We start from the raw sequence: 20,437 nt of genomic DNA on the forward strand, positions 1-20,437 counted from the left end.
TCATCATGGCCACAGAATGCTTTCTTATCGCGTTCTCGATTTTCTTCTTCGTCGTCTTCATCTTTGACTGTTTCTCATTCTTCTTCTTGATCAAGATTTGTTTTTTCTGCTTTTCTGTTTTCCATCCAATATCGTTTACGTTATTTCCTCATGTTGAATGAAATTATGAGAAAAAAAAGGTCACATTTCGTGGAACTGTAAAACTTTGATTATTATTTAAGTTTTGAAATCATACCTTACAATTAATTCAAATTTTTGTTGGACGCAATAGGAAACAAACAAAAACAAAATTTTAAAAATTGAAAATAATTCGAAATCAAGGAACATTTCTTTTTTGATATCCAACTTTAAATCAAGTATTAACTTATATTTTGTGCCTTTTTTCCAAAAGTCAATTTCTAAATAAATGTGAAAAAAGCATGAAAATATGAAGGATTTGCATGAGTATTTTTATTTTTTTGAATTTGTGTTTTTTTATCTTTGATAATAAAAAATGGTTTCCCCAGAAAAATCTTTCCGCAAATTGCGGGAATTAATTTCAACTGCTGAGGTCAAAAAACAAATTATTACTTTGAATTAATTTTTTAGTATCAAACCGAAGAAAGAGGTTCATAACTTTGAGAATAAGAACAAAACATTCATTACTATCAACATTTAAATGCTGAGCGAAAAAATTGTTTGATCAAGATTGTATGCTGGTGAATGGAATGTCATCTCCCATTCTTTCCAGCTTATCGTAACGATCAGAGCCAAAAAATACCTTTAATATTTCTTGCGTCTTTTTTCGGTTTCTTTCCTCTATGTATTTTCTTTCTTCATCGTCAAGTTCATTGAAAGAAGCTTCCTGTTCGCTATCCATTTTCGCACTTTCCGCTTGTTTCAGTTCAAAATCTGAATTCTGAATGGGCAGCGAAGAAGAAGAAAACGGAGTGAAAGGCGAAACAATCTGGCTCTTTTCAGTTTCAGAGTGCTCATTTCCTGCCTCTCCTTTCCTGGACAATGAATTCCTGTTAAAAGACGGATTGGATGCCGCCGAAGGGTGCAGGAAATCAAATGGTGCACCAACAATCGGTGCGCTGCTGCCAACATTCAGCCGCCGAAGCAGCTGATTCAACGACGAGTCAAGTGACTCCATCTCTCCTGAATTCTTGTGGCTAAATTTTCCTCTTCTGCTGTAAGCTCCTCTTTCTTCGTCTATGCCTTCGTCTTCTTCTTCGTCTTCTTCAATTTCAGAGATCTGCTCATCGTTGTACAGTCGTCTGGAATTTGAAGATGTACCTTTTGTATTGAAAGCTTCATCATCATCATTGTCATCATCATCATCATCGAGAGATAGTCCTCCATTCATCATCAAATCGTTTTCCTCATCTTCACGAATGCTTTCAAACGAATGCCATATCGCCCGATTCTGCTGCATGTCTCTGGTTGAGCATTGCTTTCCTAAGCTTCCCTGTGTAGGATAATGAATCGCATCTCTCTGAACTGGCTGCCCCCTCAAACGAGGTGCCTCTTCAGTTGCTCTGGAGAGTGCCGGCATTTGTGTGTTAAGCTCCTTTTGCATCCTGAAATCTTTCAGCTTCATAAAAGAATCTTCATCGTTTTCCTCGTTTTCGTTGATGGGATTGTCTTCTTCCATATCGCCTTCTTCTTTTGTTTTTTTTTTCCTTTCATCTCCAAAACGATCTGTTTTTCTTCCTTTCAGTTCTTTTGCAAGTTGGCTCCTATCTTTGGAATAGGCAGGAAATTGTGAATTGAAAGAAGTGAAGTGGGATACTCCGCCTGTTCCATCAGATTGGTAGTTGACTTCCTCATCTTCTGAATCATCAAAATATGCACATTCAATCAGTCGCTCCTGATTGAATTTCGATGCATCGCCAGTATCTTCATATGCATAGTCAGATTCGTAATCTCCTTTACACTCCAGTTCATCATCATCTTCCCCTTCATCACCATCCTCATCATCGCTTTCATCCTTGACGTCATCTTCATCCGGATAATCATTCGCAAAATACCCTTCTGAATTGCTATCTTCGTCGTCCCCATCTCCACACAGCATTCTTTCGTCTTCTTCTTCCATCTGCCTTGCATAGTCTTCTTCCACATCGTATTCATCGTCCACAAGCATATCAGGCACTTCCCTCTCTCTCTCTCCAATCCTTTGGAATTTCTTCCCTCTTCTTCCTCCCACCCACCGCCTTCCAACATGCTCATTCTCCACAACCAGCATTCGCTTCGCATTCGCCACAGCAGGATCATCAGCCCCGCTGTCGTAATCGTCTCCGTTGTGCACAAACTGTTCCTCCCATTCCGTCAGTATGCGATGCATGTCCTCAGTAGAACGGGCTGATGAATTGAGTGAAGGTGTAAATGGGAACGATGAAGGAGAGGGAAGCGAAGAGATTCCTCCAGTCGCTCCAGATTTAACCTCGTGATTGAAAATGAGATATGGATCGTGCAGATAATAGGATTCTACAGACATAGATGGAGCGGTTGCAACCAGAACAGATTGTGACGGAAAATTCAGTGTAGTTTTTTCAGATGAATGAGAAGAAGACGACTGTAATGGAGAAGAGATAAATTCAACACTTTGATCAACATCTTTACCATGCTGATGCAATGTAGAAAGATGTGACAAAAAATCAAATGCTGTTGGGCCTTGATTGAGTAAGGAATCATCCATCTTTTCATTTGCAATTGATTTCACAGAAATTAATTCGTAGTATTCAAATTGTTCATGATTTTGTAAGGGCCTTTTTCTTTTGATGACTTCATCTGCACTTTCTTCATTTCTTTTTAAATCGTCGGTTTCACTGACCCATCTTTTTAGATTTCTTTGCTTCGGATCTTCAATTAACGCAGGAATCGTGACATCAGTAAATTTGTATTGTTTTCTTCCTTTTTTCCTATTTGGCATTTCAGATCTCGATTTAAGCAATTTAGCAAGATCACCTTCAGCTGGTTTTCGGTTACTAATTGAAAAATTAAAATCTTTCCTCAAAGCTTTAAGTTTTTCTTTTCTTCGTTTTTGTGCTTTTTCTAATGACTCGTTCTGTCTTTTCGCCTTTTGCTCTTCTTTAAAAATTTGCGGGGCTTTTAAGAAATTAACTTGAACATGAGTTTTCCCGGTCTTCGCATCAGGCTCAAATGATATTTGAAAATCAACAAATTTTCGATTCTTTGGAGAAGAATGAAGTTTGCTCAATTTCTTTTCATTTTCAATGTTTCCTCCATAAACGCGACGTAAAATTGCATGAGGCTTTTCCTCTTTTGAAAGTCAAAATTTCATAAAATATTAGATCACTATGAAAAGGCAAACCATGCTCAAGATCAATAACACTAGAAAGTGGAGAAGCTGGAGTCAACTCGTTTTCATTATATGTTAAAACAAGATATTCTGCTGGTGTGCTTTTCGGTGTTTGTTTACAACGAAAAAATAATTGTGAAGAATCAGACATTTATTATGGAAATTTTCAACAAATTCCATTCAACTAAAAAAGAAAAAATTGTTTAAACGAATTACAATAATAAGAAAATGTATGCTAAATAAAAAGAGAAAAAAAAAAAGTTGCTGTCAAAAAACACTAAATGTTTATTTCAACTGTTCTAATATTTGAAGTTCTTTATCCATTTTTTCCTGTCTCTTCTCTTCTCTAAGCATCCTCAGATATTCCTCGTGAAATGGCTGGAATTCCCTCGTTTTAAGCTCGTACCATTTTACATATTCCTCGGGCCCGTCATCAGGTGGCTCGATCTGTGGTTGTTTTGTTGGCTGATTCATTCTCCATTCCAAATATTCATTCTTTTTGATGAAAGAAATAATATTTTAAAAAGAAAAGAAAAGTAGAGATATTGATAGATAGATAGATAAAGAGAAAGAAAGAGAGATAAAAATAAATGAAATGAAATGAAAAAAATAAAAAAATAAAAATAAATAAATAAATAAATAAATAAAAATCTAAATAATTTTTTTTCTAATAATTTTTCAAACCATTTTCCTTTTTTCTTCGATCAATCTTTGCAAGGCAAAGAACTGAATCTCCTTCTTTTTCAGCTTTTTTCCGGCACTTTTGCCGACTTCTTCGATTTCCCTCTCTATTTCTTCGATTTCTGCTTCGATTTGAGACGAAGGAAGAAAACCAGCTGTGATCGCAAAGGGAGAAGAAGAGGAGGAGGAAGAAGAAGAAGAAGAAGAAGAAGAATAAGAAGAGGAAGAAGGAAAAGGTGAAGTTTTGTTCTTTTTCCCAGTTTTGCTGGGGGAAAAAACCGAATTGTATGGAATGGTTGACTGGAGAGGGATGTAAAAGGGCTCTTGACGAAGATTGCTTAAATGGGTGTTTTTTTTTGATATCATAAAAAAAGATCAAAAATCGAAAAAATATATTCTATTGTGGTATTAATTGATCAAATAGTTAAATTGATATTTCATAAGTATTTAGCTTTTATTTCTGTCATATATATTTGTTTTATTTATGTATACAAAAAATACATACCTTTTTAATGTTTTTGATGAAAAAGGATTTTTATGATCAAGTTTCAAAAAAAATGTGAAAAATAAAAAATAAAACTGTAAAAGGAAAAATTGCAAATTCATAATTGGCAAAATACAACATTGCAAAGAGAAAGTTTATAAGAAGAACAGAAAAAAATGATAGGAAAACAAAATTATTGTAACTAATTGAACAATAATTGTCATTTTTCTATTTTTTCCCTTTCCTTTATTAGGCCAACAAATTTCCATTCATTTTATTCGTTTCATCGAATTCATCAAGCGTTAAACGAAATAGTGGAACATTGGATAAAGTCAAGTTCAATATCTGGATCATCTTCATCGCTTTGAATAAAATCGTTTCAACAGAGGAACTGATGCTTATGCCTGTTGCAGACCCCAACAGACCCCATGTGCCAACATCGAGTATGCCCTCACCGGCTTCATTTCCCTCCTCCAAGACGCCTCTCTTACCCTCCTCACCTCAACATTTGTTCCTCTTCAAATACTCATTTTCAGCTTGGTTCATACAAAAATCATTGATAACAATGAACTTTATCAGATTCTCATATAAATTCTTCCATTTATTAATTTTGAGCATTTTTTCATATCAGAGAAATATCCTACACCTATCATCTTCTTTTCACCAGAAGTTTATTTTTTTCAATCTATCTTTAATCTCCGCTCATATAAAACCATTTCTTCGTCATTTCTTCCTCTATTTTCTCCTTTTCATCAAATATGAATTGAGCTCAAGAAAAAAGATTCATTGCTGTCGTATCTTCAAAAGAAATATATTCATGTATATCAGGCAATTTTCTTCAGTTTATATTTTCTTCACCTTTCCGATTTCATCTTGCTTGCATCCAATTAGTACCAGAATCTCATATGACTTCCCGTCAAACATGATTTTTCCCAAAAACTGCTCTATCTCATTATTTCATTTTCCGCGACTTTCTGGAGGCATGTGGCCTTGAAAAATCTCTCCAAAATCATCCCTGCAACTGTTTGTTCAAAGAAATCTTTTCCCACCTTGTTCATTCTGCTTCATGTAATTCTTTCATCTCCCAAATGCAAATAGTTAAATCAATCTCTGCTTTCAATCGCCCGCAAGATGGTCTGCTTTTCTCGGATAAACATAGAATTTCTTCGATCTCCATAAACTAAAGCTGATATTCTGTGATTGAATGAAGATTCACTTTGCGATGATGAACAGAAATGAAAGACAAGGCCTGGAGCTGAATTCGATAATAGTTGAATGAAAAAGAAGTAGACGAAGAAAGAGCAGTCAGTGAAAGCGGAGAAAGTGAGCCAGAAGCAGCAGGATTGGAAGTGGATGGATGAACAGCTTGAGATAAAAGGAAGGGAGATGAAGAGATTCTGAGCAAAGTAGAAGATTGCTATTGGACGTTCATAAACAAGGACGAAATGACAAGTGATGAAGTACAATGAGAAAGAGGATGAAGAGCATTTTTTGTATTTGCAGCAAAATCAGCAGCTGAATCAAAAGGCGCAACCAAATTGAGGGCAGGGTATTTCTGCATCAGATCCATCGTCATTGAATTCTGCTACGTGACAAAGACGCCAACTTTGATAACGACAGCGTATCTCTTCTTCCAGGCACGTTGTTCTGACTGAATGTTCTTGTTCCTTTCTCCTGAAACAGCATAGGCGATCCTTTCCCTGCTCCTTTCCTTCCCTTCCTGTGTATCACTTCTGCTTCCTCTTTGTGCGGCCACCAGCCACGCCACTTCATCACTCTTCCTCTTCTAAGCTCAGCCCTGATCTGCCTCAGCCCGCTCATTAGCGCACTCATCAGATCCAGCAGCGTTCTTATCTGCATCGCGTCAACTGATGCATACGCAGGCACCTTCTGCATCTTCCACACAAATTGCCCATTTTCCTCACTTTTGATGAGAACATATCGGCAAGGAACATCCAATTCATCGCTCAAATCTTCCAGGTCAGAATTAGCAAGGTCATTCAGCATGCAGTCCAATTTCCGCTCCCTTGTCAAAATTGGCGTTTGGCTTTCTTTCGCCTCTTGCTGCGCCTCGCTGGCCATTTTGTTCTCCTTCTGGTTAATTAGTGTGCCTATCTCAATGTAAGGTTGCAGTATTCCTTTGATTTTGCTTTACAGATTTTTGTCTTTTTCTTCTTTCTCCATTTTCCTGCGCTCCCGCTTTTCTTTCTCATTCATCTTCTGTATTTCCAGCTTTTTCATCAGCCGAAGCAGGTTTTCTCTCTGATCATCAGATTCCAATTAACAATCAATGATCTTCGCCTCTTCATCGTCAACTTATCCTTTCTCGTTCTGAAACTCATCTTGCATCGCCTTTGTCGCATCTTTGTCCAAATCCTTCATCCCTATCACACTCAACGTCACCATTTCTCCTCCTCCTTCTTCTCCAATTCCTCCTCCTCCAACAGCAGGTGACAGCGGAGTCGTAGGTGCACCAACAGCTCCTCTCTCCATCTCCATCTCTTGGCTGTACACAATCAACGCCCTTCCTCCAACTCCTCTCCATCCACCGCCCATTCGCTTCCCTCGCGTAAAGTGTATAGCTCCAAAGGCGTCTCTTACTGAAGAATATTGCTTAGGCTGTGGAGAAGGTGATGGTGTTGGAAAAGGAGTTGGTTTTGCTGCTTTTACGATGATAGAGGCTCGGGTTTTGGCTCATTATTGTTCGCTTCAAATTTTTGTCATTTTTAATAAATTCTTTGGCGTTTGCACTCTTTTCTTCTTCCGTTTGATAATATTTGCTTTTGAAACAACTGCTTTGGGGTTGTTCATTAAATCCTCCAAAATCACTTCTTTTCCTCATCTTTTCCATCATCTTCATCTCCTTCAACTTCTTCCTTGTTTCCATTTTCATTCAAAGAATTATTCCATTCTTTCTCTTCTTTCTCCCTTTTTCGCCATACCCCTCATTTTTGAAGCATTTTCATTTATTCCTGGTCTTTTTATTGATCGTCAATCGATGCAGGAGAAAGCAACAGGTTTGGTCTGACCATCAAAAGCACTTTGTTCATAACAGAATCACGTTGAAGCTCAAGCGCTTGGAAATACCGCTGAATCAAACACTGTTTTTCTCTCTGTTTGTGTCCATCTTTTTTCGCTCTTCTTTATCGCTGACTGTGGAGCTGTCACAAAGGCATTCACTTTCTTCATTTTACTTCGGTTCCTTCATAGAATTTCTTCTCATCAATGATAAACTCTCGTTTTCTTCTGCTTTTGTTTATCTTCTTTTTCATCATCATTGTTATCTCCTTCATCAACAAGCTTTAATGCCTTTATCAACTTAATTTGTTCTCTTGTTCTTTTTTCCTCTCTTTTCTTGTTCCTTGCTTCTTTCTTTCTTTCTCTTTCCCTCTTCTCCAGATTCTCCGCATACCGCTCCACCATCTGAAACTCTGCAAACAGCAGCAGCGCCTCAAACACATCTGGTGGGAGAACAAAATATTATCTTTTCCTTCTTCCGAACTGTTGCTGCATCCTCCTCATCTGCTGCTCTTTGCCTGTCAGAAATCTGTTTCTAGAAGAGCGATGCAACGAGGAAGAAGAGGAGGAGGAGGAAGAAGAGGAAGAAGAAGAAGAACGTGAGGCACCAGAAGAAGCAGCCAATTGTTCACAGCTGTTGAGATAGCATCGACGGAGGAGAGGGTGCATTGCTCTTATGCGGCGAGCCATAGCAATTTCAGAACGATGAGGTGGTTTTGGATGGAGAGAGAGGTCAGTTGCTGCTGGAGAAGATGAAGAAGATGAAGATGAAGGAGAGGGTGAAGGAGATGATTGAGGAAGAGAAAGAAAAGATTCATTGGGCAATGAAGAAGGAGATGTGCCTGTTCCTGTGCCAATACCAGCAATTGAATGTGTCAAAAAGGTTTGTGTTGAATTTTGATTGCTTTTTCTCTGTCTTTGTCTTCGAGGCACATAAGATGGATTTTGAAGAGTTGCTTCTTGTGGCGGAAGGATCACAGGAAGAGGCAGACGCGGTGCATGCTTTCTTTTGAAGTCTTCTATGATTTCTTCGACTTCTGCTTTTTCGGCTCTTTCTTGTGAAGAATTCACTTCTGACTGCTCGGATGAAGAGGAAGATGAAGAAGAATCGTTTTCTATTTTTTCTTTCTTATAGGATTTGACTGCTGCTGTTTTTGATGAAGATGTTGAAGAAGAAGAAGAAGAAGAACATGATGAAGAACATGAAGTACAAGAGTATTCACCACAAGTTGAACATACAGATTCTGTTTCAGTTGTGCCTTCTTTGCTATCATCTCCGTTTTCATTCGTTTCTTCTTTTTCATTTCTCATTTTCTTTTTTTCAGAAGCATACTGATGATGATGATGATGATTTCTGCATTGATGTCGATGATTTTGCTTATTTCCATGAATATGTCTATGTTTATGTCTGTTCTGTTTCATCTGTCTGTATCTGCCACACAAACATTCGCCCACCGGAAACACGTCTTCTTCTGTCAAATCGTCTGTCATCGGAACAATCTGCAGCCAAATGCCAAATGCCCGTGTGTTTGCTGATTGGAGCTGAGAAGTGGTGGATGCTATGGATTGATGTAATAGTAGCTTCAGAACAGAATTTGGAGAAGAAGAAGAAGAAGAGGAAGAGGAGCTTGAAAGGGATTCTGAATTGGAAGAGAAAGAAGAAGAAGGAATAATTGAAGAGTTTGATTCATTTTGAAGGTATTTTTCGACTTCTGTTTTTGTTTTCAGCAGTTCAAGCGCTCGTGTCAGTTGTCGACACACGGGAAATAAAGAGCTTTTATATGAACAAGGTGAGTACATCACAAATGCTTGCAGTTTATTCAGCACTTTCATTGAACAAGTTTTGATCAAGTTCGAAATATTTCCTTCGGATTTACAAGCAGAAAGATTTACAAATATGTTTGTATCCCTCACAAATCTCGGCAGATTCGCCAATGACTCAACAAACGCTGCTTTTGTATTCAACGAATAGCAATCTTGAGCCAACCTCGCCAGCTTCTGAATGGATGCTCCTCTTTCACACAGCCAGAGTGGATCTCCAAAGCCCTCTCTAATAGCTCCAGCCACAAAGTCCTTTCTGATCGCATCTGACTGAAAAACGGACAATTCTCTGCTCGAAATGAGGCTGTTTGCAGGCGAACCGAATCTTCTTCGCAGAATGCCATCTCCGTTGTTCAGCACTTGCTCAAAGAGGAAATCGTTAATGAGAAAAGTTGCACAGTCAGGAAAACCAAATGTGTTGATTGTGTTAAAGGATGAGTAGTTTTCGAGTGTCAATGGATTGACTCCACATTCATCGACTGCCTCGTCTGTATCAAGAAGCTCCACACAATCGCCTAATAGTTTTAAATTAGGAAATTTCTCTCTTTTCTCTTTCTCTTTCTCTCTCTCTTTCAGTTTCTCCTTCCACTTCTCCTTCTCTCTCTCCCTCATTGCTGTTATTCGTGTTATTCCTCTCACAGCATTTTCTCTTTTTTCTTTTCAATCTTTCAAATTATTCCCATTCTCACACATTCCAGTAAAAATATCCAGCATCCTCTGCTCTTTGTTCGATATCTGCTTGTTTTTCTGCCCCCATCTCAGTCTGTTCTGTCTCAATTGAAGTTTTCTTATGTAAATGTTTGAAAATTCGTTGTCTTCATCAAAAAGAGGCAGCGGAGGAGGAGGAAAATCAGGTGAAGTTGAATGAGAAAGAAGCTGTTGAGTGAGAAAAGAATGAGGAAGGGAAGGGATGTGTGAGAGAGAAGAGAGAGAAGGGAAAGAAGGAGAAAGATAAGAAAGGGAAGACGATAAAGAAGAAGTGGAGATGGAAGGAGTTGATAGAGAAAGAATAACAGAAGAGAAAGAAGAAGGTTTGAGGGATGTTTTGAAGTTATGTTGTGGTTGTTGATTAAGATGCTGATGTTGATGAAGAGAATGAGAAATGAATAAGAACATGAATAAGAAAAATTAAAAGAAGAAGGAGTGCACGATGTGTTAAATGAGTAAATGCCCGTTGGACACAGATGATGAATAGAGGTAGAAGAAGGAGAAAAGAGTTGAGTGGCGAAATGGAAATCGAAAGAAGATGAAAGAGGAGAAAGAGAAGAGTATTGAAGAGCTAATGAAGAAGGAATAATGGAAGATCTGTTGGCCGAGAGAAGGCGGTGAATGAAAGGTGTATTGAATGAAAGAGAAGGATTAGGAGGATGAAAAGGATGAGGAAGAGAAAGAGAAAAAAACAAGAAGAAATCGTATGATATGATGTTGAAATATTTGATTAAGAAGATGATAATGATGATGAATGAATGGCATGAAATGATCAATTACTGGAAATAAAGAAGATGAGTGTCAATTTACATCAGCTGAGATATTCATTGAAATTCTCTTCTTCCCTTTCTTTTATGTTCTTCTGCAGAGGAGTAACATCTGAATCCCTTTTCACTTTCAGCTTAACCACTTTTTCTCTTTCCAACAAAAAAAATGAAATATAAAGCGATCACTTTTTCATTCCATCTCTTCTTCTTTCACTTCCCCTTCTTTCACAAAAAATCATCTTTCCTCAAAAACTATTCTTCGCCAAAGCCCAGTGTCAGGAATCTTCGAAATATCTCGCATTTCATCTATCTGTATTTTTCTTCCTTGCTTTTCTTCTTCTTCTTCAAAGCCATATAATCCTTCGCTTTTTCAACATCCTGAATGAAAAAATAATAATCACTTCAAAAAATATTCAACAAACCTTCTAAACATTTTTATATGGAATTTTCTGTTTTATATTCCATTGCACACTGTTTCCCTCCAATAAAAATTCTTTATTCCTTCGATTTTCAAATATTTCTTTTCTGATTTTCTAATCGTCCTTTCCGGAAGTCATTTCTCCATCAAATGCAGCGATATCTTGCTCTTCTGAAAAATGTGAGATTTATGTATTCTGCTCAAATTCCATCTTTCTCATTGAAAAATGTCCTTTTTTTCGCCAGAAAATATCTTCTCCAATTCCCTTCCCAATCCTTTCATCCTGCGCACTTTTCGTATGAATTTGCTGGCTCAACTCCATAGTCACCCTGCACAACGAGATATCCCGCCTTCATTCATTTTCATTCATTTCTGCCTCCTGCCCTGAAAGAAAGAATAAAAACGGTCAATAAAAAATAATCATATATAGAAATAATAAATAAATACCAAACTTCCTTCTCTGCCTTTTATTAGCAATTATTCTTTGGCATATCAATCATATAAATATTTTCATTAAAAACAAAAGAAAGAACATCTATTGATTGTCTATGAAATAGATTTGTTTAAAAAACATGTGTTTTCCTCATATGATAACAAATAACAAACCTCGATGCAACGTCAATGTGAGAAAAATTGTTGAAAGAACATTTTGAAATAAAGTTATGGAATTTTTTCTCATTGAAAAAAGTTCTAAACACACTTTTTTTTTAATCATTTTTAATGAATATTGTTGTTTTAATAATTATGAGGCGTATGAACACTAATAGAATATAAGCATTTTCTCATTCATGAAAGAACAAAAAAGCGAAAATTTTTCATAGATTTTTGATCTGAAAATTTGAGATACATTTTTCGAAAAAGAGGTCACACCTTGGAACCCGTTTTTTTGACATATTTCACACACCGTCATTCTAACAAATCGATTCATGCGAAAAAAATGCCACCCAATGTGTGACCCTCGTGGGATACCTTAAAAATATTTTTTCCTAATGATCATATCCATAATTATTTGGATATGCATAAAATTGTCTGACTTTTGTGTTGTGAGACGATTATTCTCCATTTGTTATTTGCACAACAATTTAACATTCTGACATTATTTTGTGTAATATTTTGTTGTTTAGTCGTTTTTGTTGGATGAAATTATTATATTTGTGATGTTGAAAGTTTTTGAAATGAATTTCTTTTTCTTTTTTAAGAATCTTCAAATTTAAAAAAAAAAAATTAAAATAAAGAATAAATGATCTTAAGTAGTTTCCCAAAAGTTTATAAATTGAATCAAAAATGTTTCATCATTATTGTTCAAATAAAATTATTTCCACATTTAATTTTGAATGAATAAATCGAAAATATATTTAATATCTTCAAGGTTGTATTTGAGAAAAAAATATTTTAAAATGTAATTAGAAATATTTTAATTAGTCATCCATTCATATATTAACAATTTTGTCCATTTAGTAAAAATAAAAAAATCAAAATGTTTTACTAAACTTTTATCTCTGATTAAATTTTTTCTTGAAAAAACATATTTTTTGCTGAAATCAAACAACTCAATATTTATTTTAAAAAAAAAGAAAAAGAAAATCAGTTTGACATTTAATTTTGTTGATTATCAAATTTTTTGTATTTATTTATTTATTTATTATATTTTTTTTTTTTTGATTTTATGATTTCATTAATGAGCTTTTTGGATTGCTATGTGTCTTTTGAGAAAATTAAATTGTGAGAAAGAAAAAAAGAATTTCAATAAATAAAAATAAAAATAAAAAAACAGTGAATGACTTCTGTATTTTTATGATTGTTTCATATTGAAAATTCCATAATAAATTAAATATTTCACAAAAAATGTCTTTTTTGAAACCTCAATCAACACTTAATTCCAGATCGAAAATTCTTTGGAAAGAAATTGAACGCATCGGTGGAGATGATGTGGATTCATTGCTTGTCTATCTATTTTACAACTACAGGCAATCATCTTCAGTTATTAATGATTTACTAAAGTCATTGAATGGTTTGGTTTTTTATTTTATTGTATTGTGTAGAAAATATTATTTTAACTCTCTGTTGTCATTTTCTTATTTATTTGCTAATTATTTTTATTTATAAACAGAATATCACATAAAGCTGCTGGAAGACCTGTCTGTGGTGTACAACAACGCTCCATTGCACACTCAGACAACAATGCTGCAAGCGCTTTCCCGCAACACATCATTATCCGATTTACAGGACTATGGATATGATGTCACAGAAGGAAAATTCAGTTACGCGAAACAAACTCTGAAGAAAAACCAAGGATTTATTATTCCGCCTCAAAAACCTCATCTTCCGTCTTGCAAAAGTGGTTTGTATTTATTTAATTTTTTTTTTAATGATGTTCTCTTTTTTCCTTAGGATTAAATGAACAGGATTGGGAAAAGGGCAACAACTGGATGTTAGCCCATTCCACTGAAGCCTCAACTTCTCTTCAGTCAGCAAAGAAAAAGCAGCGAGCCGAGCCAGATTACGCAAGATTTATTGACGAAGCAGCGTGGGATGAAGAAATAATCACAGAAAATTCTTCTATAAATAAAAAACAATCTTCTTCTTCTTCTTCTTCATCACAACAAAATAAAAAATCAAATGTCGTTTCAGAAAAAAAATCTCCTTCTTCATATTCTTCACCTTCTCAATCTATTGATGCTCCAATCAACACTCCAATTATGAGAGAAAGGAGATCAACAAAAAGAAAAACAAATAAATCACATCAAAAACGTCACTCGTCTCCTTCACCCATTCCAATTTACAAATTCTTCAAAACAAAGCAATCGTCATCCACTTCCTCATCTTCCTCATCTTCCTCATCTTCCTCATCTTCCTCATCTTCCTCATCTTCCTCATCTTCCTCATCTTCCTCATCTTCCTCATCTTCCTCATCTTCCTCATCTTCCTCATCTTCCTCATCTTCCTCATCTTCCTCATCTTCCTCTTCTTCCTCATCTTCCCCATCTTCCCCATCTTCCTCTTCTTCCAAAAAGCAACAAAAAGAAACAACAAACACTTCTTCGTTCAGCAACAATGATGTGTGGGTGAGTGATCAATTAGTAGAATATACCACTTCACCCACTCTTATTCCTCCTCAGGCATTCCAAAATCTTCTTTCGTCATTTTCAAAAGAAATTAACACTTCATCTTCTCAACATAATACACAAACAGATGATAGTGATTTATCGCTTCGTGAGAATTTTGCACAAACCATGTCAAACAGCAACGCAATGGATGTTCTTCCTGCAATTCAATCTCCTTCCCTTTCTCTATCTTCTTCTCTTTCTTATGATTCTTCAAAAACATTATCAAAACTGTCAAAAGGATTACCGAATTTGGGTAACACATGCTATTTAGCTTCTCTTCTTCAATGCTTATCTTCTGTAATGATACAAAAACCATCTTTAATCAGAAAACCATCAACAACAAAGAGCATATCTTCTCGTGTTTTAAGTGTATGCAATCAACTATCCAAAGATGGAATTGAAGTTCGTTCGTGGATCTCATCGCTAATCAACAAATGGGAAGAATATTGCAACTATGGCAGCAGGCAGCAACAGAATGTGATAGAAGCATTTGAAAATCTTCATCAACTTCTTCAAATTAATAAGATATTTGAAAAGGATACCTTCAATCCTGTGCTCATTACTCATTTCAAATGTCAAAAATGTCAAAAAGTTACTAATCATTTCAATGAAGCCTGCAGTAATGTTATCATTAATTCATCATCTCCTCATAAAGGTCTATCTTCTATCTTTTCAACTGAGATATTGAACGGAAAAAATGCTGTCTATTGCAACGATTGCAAAGAGAAATGCTGTGCTGCTCGATGGGAGGAAATGGCTGCATTTCCAGAGGTGCTAGCCCTCTGTCACGAATGCACTGATTCTGCTAGCTCTGCTCCTTCAAAAACAATACACATCGAAACAGATCGAAATAATCAGCGCTCGTTTTGCAAAGGTTTTGCAACAGAAAATGTTCAACGTTTCCAAAAGAACAATAAGGAAGTCGTCATTTATCATCTTGTCGGACAAATTTTGTTCAAGCGCCTGGATCAACAAAATGGGCATTACATTGCAGTTGTGAAAAGGAAGGCAGGAAGAGAGGCACTGTGGAATATTTGCAACGATTCTGATGTACTTGAATTGGACAAAGAAAACTGGACAAAGGCATGGAAGGATCTTTATGCTCAAGGTTTCACTCCTTCACTCTCATTCTATATCAAAGAAAAAACCAAACCAACTTTTTCAACAATTCAATTCGGTGGTTCCTCTTCTTCATCTTCTTCAAAAACATCTTATAATAACACTTTAAATAACATATCATCATCATCATCATCGTCATCGTCATCTTCAATAACAACATTAACTTCAACAACAACATCATCATCGTCTCCATTCATCACTCCACCTCATCGTTCAACTTCCATTCCACAACTATCATCATCAAAGACTACAAACGATGGATTGGAAGTACTTAAAGAAAAACGAAAGAAAACGGGCATCTTTTCTCCCAACGAAAAGCGATTAATCTTCAAGCCCAAAACGAAACTGTGGAGTGAGTTTACAGAAGAAACAAACATCAAAGTTTCTCTGTCACATTTCTACAAACTCACAACCAACTTCTCGAAAGCGAAAAGGCGCACAGATCTCTGCGGCATGTGCGAAAAACTCAGCTATTTGGAAAACAAATTAAAGTCATCGCAAAACAAAAATGGACTTTCTTCAGCTGAGTTTCACACTTTGAAACTTCTTCGACAACACCGACTTGTTGCAGAAATGCAACGAAAACATTATCAATCTTCTGTCGACAATCTGAAAGAGGGAGAAGCAGTCTTCGTCTTCGACTTCAAAGAGAAATGGAAACTCCCCATCAGAAAGAACCAACTTCAACAGGAATTCTTCAACTATCAACAAGTATCTCAATTCACAATCATCTCTCTCCAAAAAATTAATTATCAACTTGTTAAACGAACATTCAACTTCTTCTCCGACTGTCTCTCAAATGATCACAGATTTGTTATTGAGTGTCTGGAATCTGTGATCAAAAGACACTTCTTCTCAGACACTCACACTTTTAAGTTCTTCTGCGATTCTGGTCCACACAACCGAAATCGCTTCCTTCTTCACTTCATCCTCTCTAAACAATCCAAACTTCTCAAAAAGAAAAATACACAACTAAACTTCTTCGCTGAGCACCATGGAAAAAATATTTGCGATAGTGAATTTGGTGCACTTGTGAACACAATCAACAACAGCATATCAACTGAACACATCACCACACTTCATGACTTAATCAACTTCTTCGACAACAATATGAATGTTTCAACATCTGCTTCTTCGACATCACAACAAGACATTTTTGAATCATCCTCAACCAATTCTTCTCCATCAACATCAACTGTCAATAACTCTGCGCATGAGAGGTACTTTGAAGAGTACGTACCATCTCAACAAATCTCATGGCCATCTCTGTCAGTCCCTCACATGAAGGACTTCTTGTATTTTGAGCGCAAGGGCTCATTTGTCTGTGCTTCAGCTGTTGGATATCTTCCTCAACGCTCTCTGGTTGCCCTCGAATCTTCGACAATGAAAGAAAAAATTCAACGTTCAAGGAAGTCATTTCACTCTGATATCACATCATCTAACTCTTCCCTTCTTTCTCAATCTTCTCAAGATCTTCTTTCAAGGAGATTTGAGCTTCTTCTTGACTCTTCTTCTTTTAATGAATCTCAAAATTGTATTAATGGTGTCCCTTTTTAAGAAACTAGTTGTTGTGTATGCTTAGCTGGCACTCTATCGGAAGGGTGCTGGACATGACTGTTCGTATTAGATATTGCAGCCTTCGGGCTGCTTTATCCGGACCTGGATACGACGAACAGCCTCCCAGGTGCACAATAGTTAGAATCCGATTGTTTTCTTTTGGTTATTGTCCCCAAAAAAGTCCCTATTATTTAATTGGTTATTGTACCGAAATTTATGTATATATCGAGATTCATTAATAGAGAGAGTTGTGAGGGAATTCATTGATCTTTGGGTGAGGTTTTTGGAAGAGAGAGTTGTTGAGAGTGTGAAATGTTGTTTTATCATTGTGTCTGTCTTTTTTCTTTGTTGGATTTGATCTTTTTGAGTCAAAGAGAGAAAAATATCAGAAAGGGGTGAGTGGATAAAAAACAGGTGGAAAATAGACAAGTTAGTTTTTGAACTTTTTATATAAGTATTCTTTTTTGTTAGGAATTGTCTTTGATACCATGAATTTGTTGATATAGTCATGCTTTTTATTGAATCTTTTTTTGTTCAGAATTTTTGGTTATTTGATAATGATGAGTGAGAATTTCGAGAGAATGAAATTGAAAATGAAAAAGTTTGTGTTAGCTTGAATGAACAAGATGTTAATATTGTTTATTTTGTTTATCGTTTGATGTTGCTAAAAGTTTTTTGAAATTGTTTTTATTTGTTTTGTTTTGTTTTTCAAGTGTTTCAGTTTTTATGTTTGTTTGTTGTTGTTTCAAAGAACCAACTCATTTATTTCGAAATATTTTTAACATTGTGCACAGCGAACTGGTTTTATTATTTGAAATGTTTTTGTTAACAATAATGAACAACAATAATGTGAAAAAATCAAATCAACTGATTTCATCAAGGATTTGAAAAAACAATGAAAAAATTAATATTGCAATTAAGAGTGAATAGACAGCTATAAATTCTTATCCATTAAAAATAAACGAAACGAAAAATAATCATCTCATCAACGACCAGATTAAATAAAAAAATATATATATATAAAACACAAATATTTCATTGAAAATAAAGAAAATTTTTGCATATCCAAATAATTATGGATATGATCATTAGGAAAAAATATTTTTAAGGTATCCCACGAGGGTCACACATTGGGTGGCATTTTTTTCGCATGAATCGATTTGTTAGAATGACGGTGTGTGAAATATGTCAAAAAAACGGGTTCCAAGGTGTGACCTCTTTTTCGAAAAATGTATCTCAAATTTTCAGATCAAAAATCTATGAAAAATTTTCGCTTTTTTGTTCTTTCATGAATGAGAAAATGCTTATATTCTATTAGTGTTCATACGCCTCATAATTATTAAAACAACAATATTCATTAAAAATGATTAAAAAAAAAGTGTGTTTAGAACTTTTTTCAATGAGAAAAAATTCCATAACTTTATTTCAAAATGTTCTTTCAACAATTTTTCTCACATTGACGTTGCATCGAGGTTTGTTATTTGTTATCATATGAGGAAAACACATGTTTTTTAAACAAATCTATTTCATAGACAATCAATAGATGTTCTTTCTTTTGTTTTTAATGAAAATATTTATATGATTGATATGCCAAAGAATAATTGCTAATAAAAGGCAGAGAAGGAAGTTTGGTATTTATTTATTATTTCTATATATGATTATTTTTTATTGACCGTTTTTATTCTTTCTTTCAGGGCAGGAGGCAGAAATGAATGAAAATGAATGAAGGCGGGATATCTCGTTGTGCAGGGTGACTATGGAGTTGAGCCAGCAAATTCATACGAAAAGTGCGCAGGATGAAAGGATTGGGAAGGGAATTGGAGAAGATATTTTCTGGCGAAAAAAAGGACATTTTTCAATGAGAAAGATGGAATTTGAGCAGAATACATAAATCTCACATTTTTCAGAAGAGCAAGATATCGCTGCATTTGATGGAGAAATGACTTCCGGAAAGGACGATTAGAAAATCAGAAAAGAAATATTTGAAAATCGAAGGAATAAAGAATTTTTATTGGAGGGAAACAGTGTGCAATGGAATATAAAACAGAAAATTCCATATAAAAATGTTTAGAAGGTTTGTTGAATATTTTTTGAAGTGATTATTATTTTTTCATTCAGGATGTTGAAAAAGCGAAGGATTATATGGCTTTGAAGAAGAAGAAGAAAAGCAAGGAAGAAAAATACAGATAGATGAAATGCGAGATATTTCGAAGATTCCTGACACTGGGCTTTGGCGAAGAATAGTTTTTGAGGAAAGATGATTTTTTGTGAAAGAAGGGGAATTGAAAGCTTGAAAGATGAAATCAAAAAGAGGAAAAAAGGAATTGTCACATGTTTATTATTTGCATCAGCGAGAGAAAGAAGATAAAGAAGAATTAATGATGAATTTGGTGAACAGTGTTACAAGAAGAACAAAAAAAATGGAAGAAGAAAAAAAGAATTATCATTTCATTGAATTTCTCCATTAATTATAATTTGCATTAATCTTCAAAATTTTCGATCTTCAAAAACCTCATAATTACACTTCTCCTTTTTCAACAGACGAGGCAAAACCACATCACATGCCTTCTCCTTCTTCTTTATCATCTTCCTCTTCCTCCTCTTTAAAAGCAAACACTGTCACAAGAACAAACACACCATCGGAGGCACTGAGCGTGATGAAGTCGAAACCGGAGATGAGCTTCGATTCGACTTCTCGTTTTTTTCACTGAATGTTTCGTGAGCGGAGCGGTAGTTTGCATGTTTGAGGGCAATGTGGCAGTGGGAAAGCATGGCATCTTACAGAACAAGCAGCAGTGAGGAGAAATGGCAGGAAAGCAGATGAAAAGAGCGAGAAAGGAGAAGAGAAGAGAAGAGGGAGAGGAGGAAAATTGAGGAAGACGAGAAAATTATTAAGAGGACGAAGGAGTAATGAGTGATTCTGAGCAAAAAAAGCAAAGATACGAAGAAAGCGCAAAACAGAAGAGACAGAAAGAAACATCTGATGATCTGAGCAAGCTGCGGAAGGAAGAATTTGACTGGGGAGAATCGAACTATTTTAGAGAGCAGGCGATCAAAGACGCAATTAAGGATAGGCTTGATGCGATGTTTGGGAACAAGAAATCGAAAAGAAAGCGGAGAAGAAGAAACGGACACAGAGGGAGTCACGAAAATAAAGAAAGGAATACAAGAAATCAGCAGAATTCTTCTTCCTCTTCTTCTTCCTCTTCCTCTTCTTCTCCACACAGCAATTCTCACAATCGATCTTCTTATACAGACTCCTTCTTCGAAGTGAGCGAAGATGAAAAAGACGAAGAAAACAACGAAGCAAACGACACTACAGATGGCTCAGATTATCCATAACATGCAAGGAAATCAGCAGAACGAGATGTTCGAATGGATATTGGCTCATCATGCGTCTTCAGAGCGAATCAAGTGCGACAAGCGCTGATGATGCAGCCAAGTGAGTTTGTA

At 35.7% G+C, this 20,437-nt stretch overlaps 6 protein-coding genes across 6 annotated transcripts; 2 read left to right on the forward strand and 4 right to left on the reverse strand.

The window, feature by feature from the left end:
* Window positions 1–445: 445 nt before the first annotated feature.
* Window positions 446–3,460, reverse strand: MONOS_14124 (uncharacterized protein). Its single transcript, XM_067866900.1, has 2 exons — window positions 3,317–3,460; window positions 446–3,264 (listed from the first exon to the last, which is right to left on the reverse strand). The coding sequence occupies exons 1-2, from the start codon at window positions 3,453–3,455 to the stop codon at window positions 683–685; spliced, it is 2,721 nt and encodes a 906-aa protein (XP_067726176.1). The 5' UTR covers window positions 3,456–3,460; the 3' UTR covers window positions 446–682.
* A 2,581-nt stretch (window positions 3,461–6,041) lies between these two features.
* Window positions 6,042–6,551, reverse strand: MONOS_14125 (uncharacterized protein; the record flags this gene model as incomplete). Its single annotated transcript, XM_067866901.1, has 1 exon — window positions 6,042–6,551. One exon carries the CDS (start codon window positions 6,549–6,551, stop codon window positions 6,042–6,044), a length of 510 nt encoding a protein of 169 aa, XP_067726177.1.
* Window positions 6,552–6,785: 234 nt separating this feature from the next.
* On the reverse strand, window positions 6,786–7,025 carry MONOS_14126 (uncharacterized protein; the record flags this gene model as incomplete). Its single annotated transcript, XM_067866902.1, has 1 exon — window positions 6,786–7,025. The coding sequence occupies one exon, from the start codon at window positions 7,023–7,025 to the stop codon at window positions 6,786–6,788; it is 240 nt and encodes a 79-aa protein (XP_067726178.1).
* Window positions 7,026–7,949: 924 nt separating this feature from the next.
* MONOS_14127 (uncharacterized protein) lies at window positions 7,950–9,920 on the reverse strand (the record flags this gene model as incomplete). The annotated part of the gene is made up of 1 exon (XM_067866903.1): window positions 7,950–9,920. One exon carries the CDS (start codon window positions 9,918–9,920, stop codon window positions 7,950–7,952), a length of 1,971 nt encoding a protein of 656 aa, XP_067726179.1.
* A 4,514-nt stretch (window positions 9,921–14,434) lies between these two features.
* Window positions 14,435–16,984, forward strand: MONOS_14456 (putative Ubiquitin carboxyl-terminal hydrolase; the record flags this gene model as incomplete). Its single annotated transcript, XM_067867258.1, has 1 exon — window positions 14,435–16,984. The coding sequence occupies one exon, from the start codon at window positions 14,435–14,437 to the stop codon at window positions 16,982–16,984; it is 2,550 nt and encodes an 849-aa protein (XP_067726180.1).
* A 2,910-nt stretch (window positions 16,985–19,894) lies between these two features.
* MONOS_14457 (uncharacterized protein) lies at window positions 19,895–20,326 on the forward strand (the record flags this gene model as incomplete). The annotated part of the gene is made up of 1 exon (XM_067867259.1): window positions 19,895–20,326. The coding sequence occupies one exon, from the start codon at window positions 19,895–19,897 to the stop codon at window positions 20,324–20,326; it is 432 nt and encodes a 143-aa protein (XP_067726181.1).
* Window positions 20,327–20,437: the final 111 nt, after the last annotated feature.

Source organism: Monocercomonoides exilis (assembly GCF_001643675.1).
Source record: "Monocercomonoides exilis strain PA203 chromosome Unknown scaffold26-1319188, whole genome shotgun sequence".
In the NCBI taxonomy this organism is placed as follows: Eukaryota; Preaxostyla; order Oxymonadida; family Polymastigidae; genus Monocercomonoides; species Monocercomonoides exilis.

What these genes read in the sequence shown, in the direction of transcription:
- MONOS_14124 (XM_067866900.1), bottom strand. Translation starts at nt 3,455, where the DNA reads ATGTCTGATTCTTCACAATTATTTTTTCGTTGTAAACAAACACCGAAA. An exon ending in TGTTATTGATCTTGAGCATG is followed by an intron (nt 3,265 to 3,316) that starts GTTTGCCTTTTC and finishes GACTTTCAAAAG; the next exon opens with AGGAAAAGCCTCATGCAATT.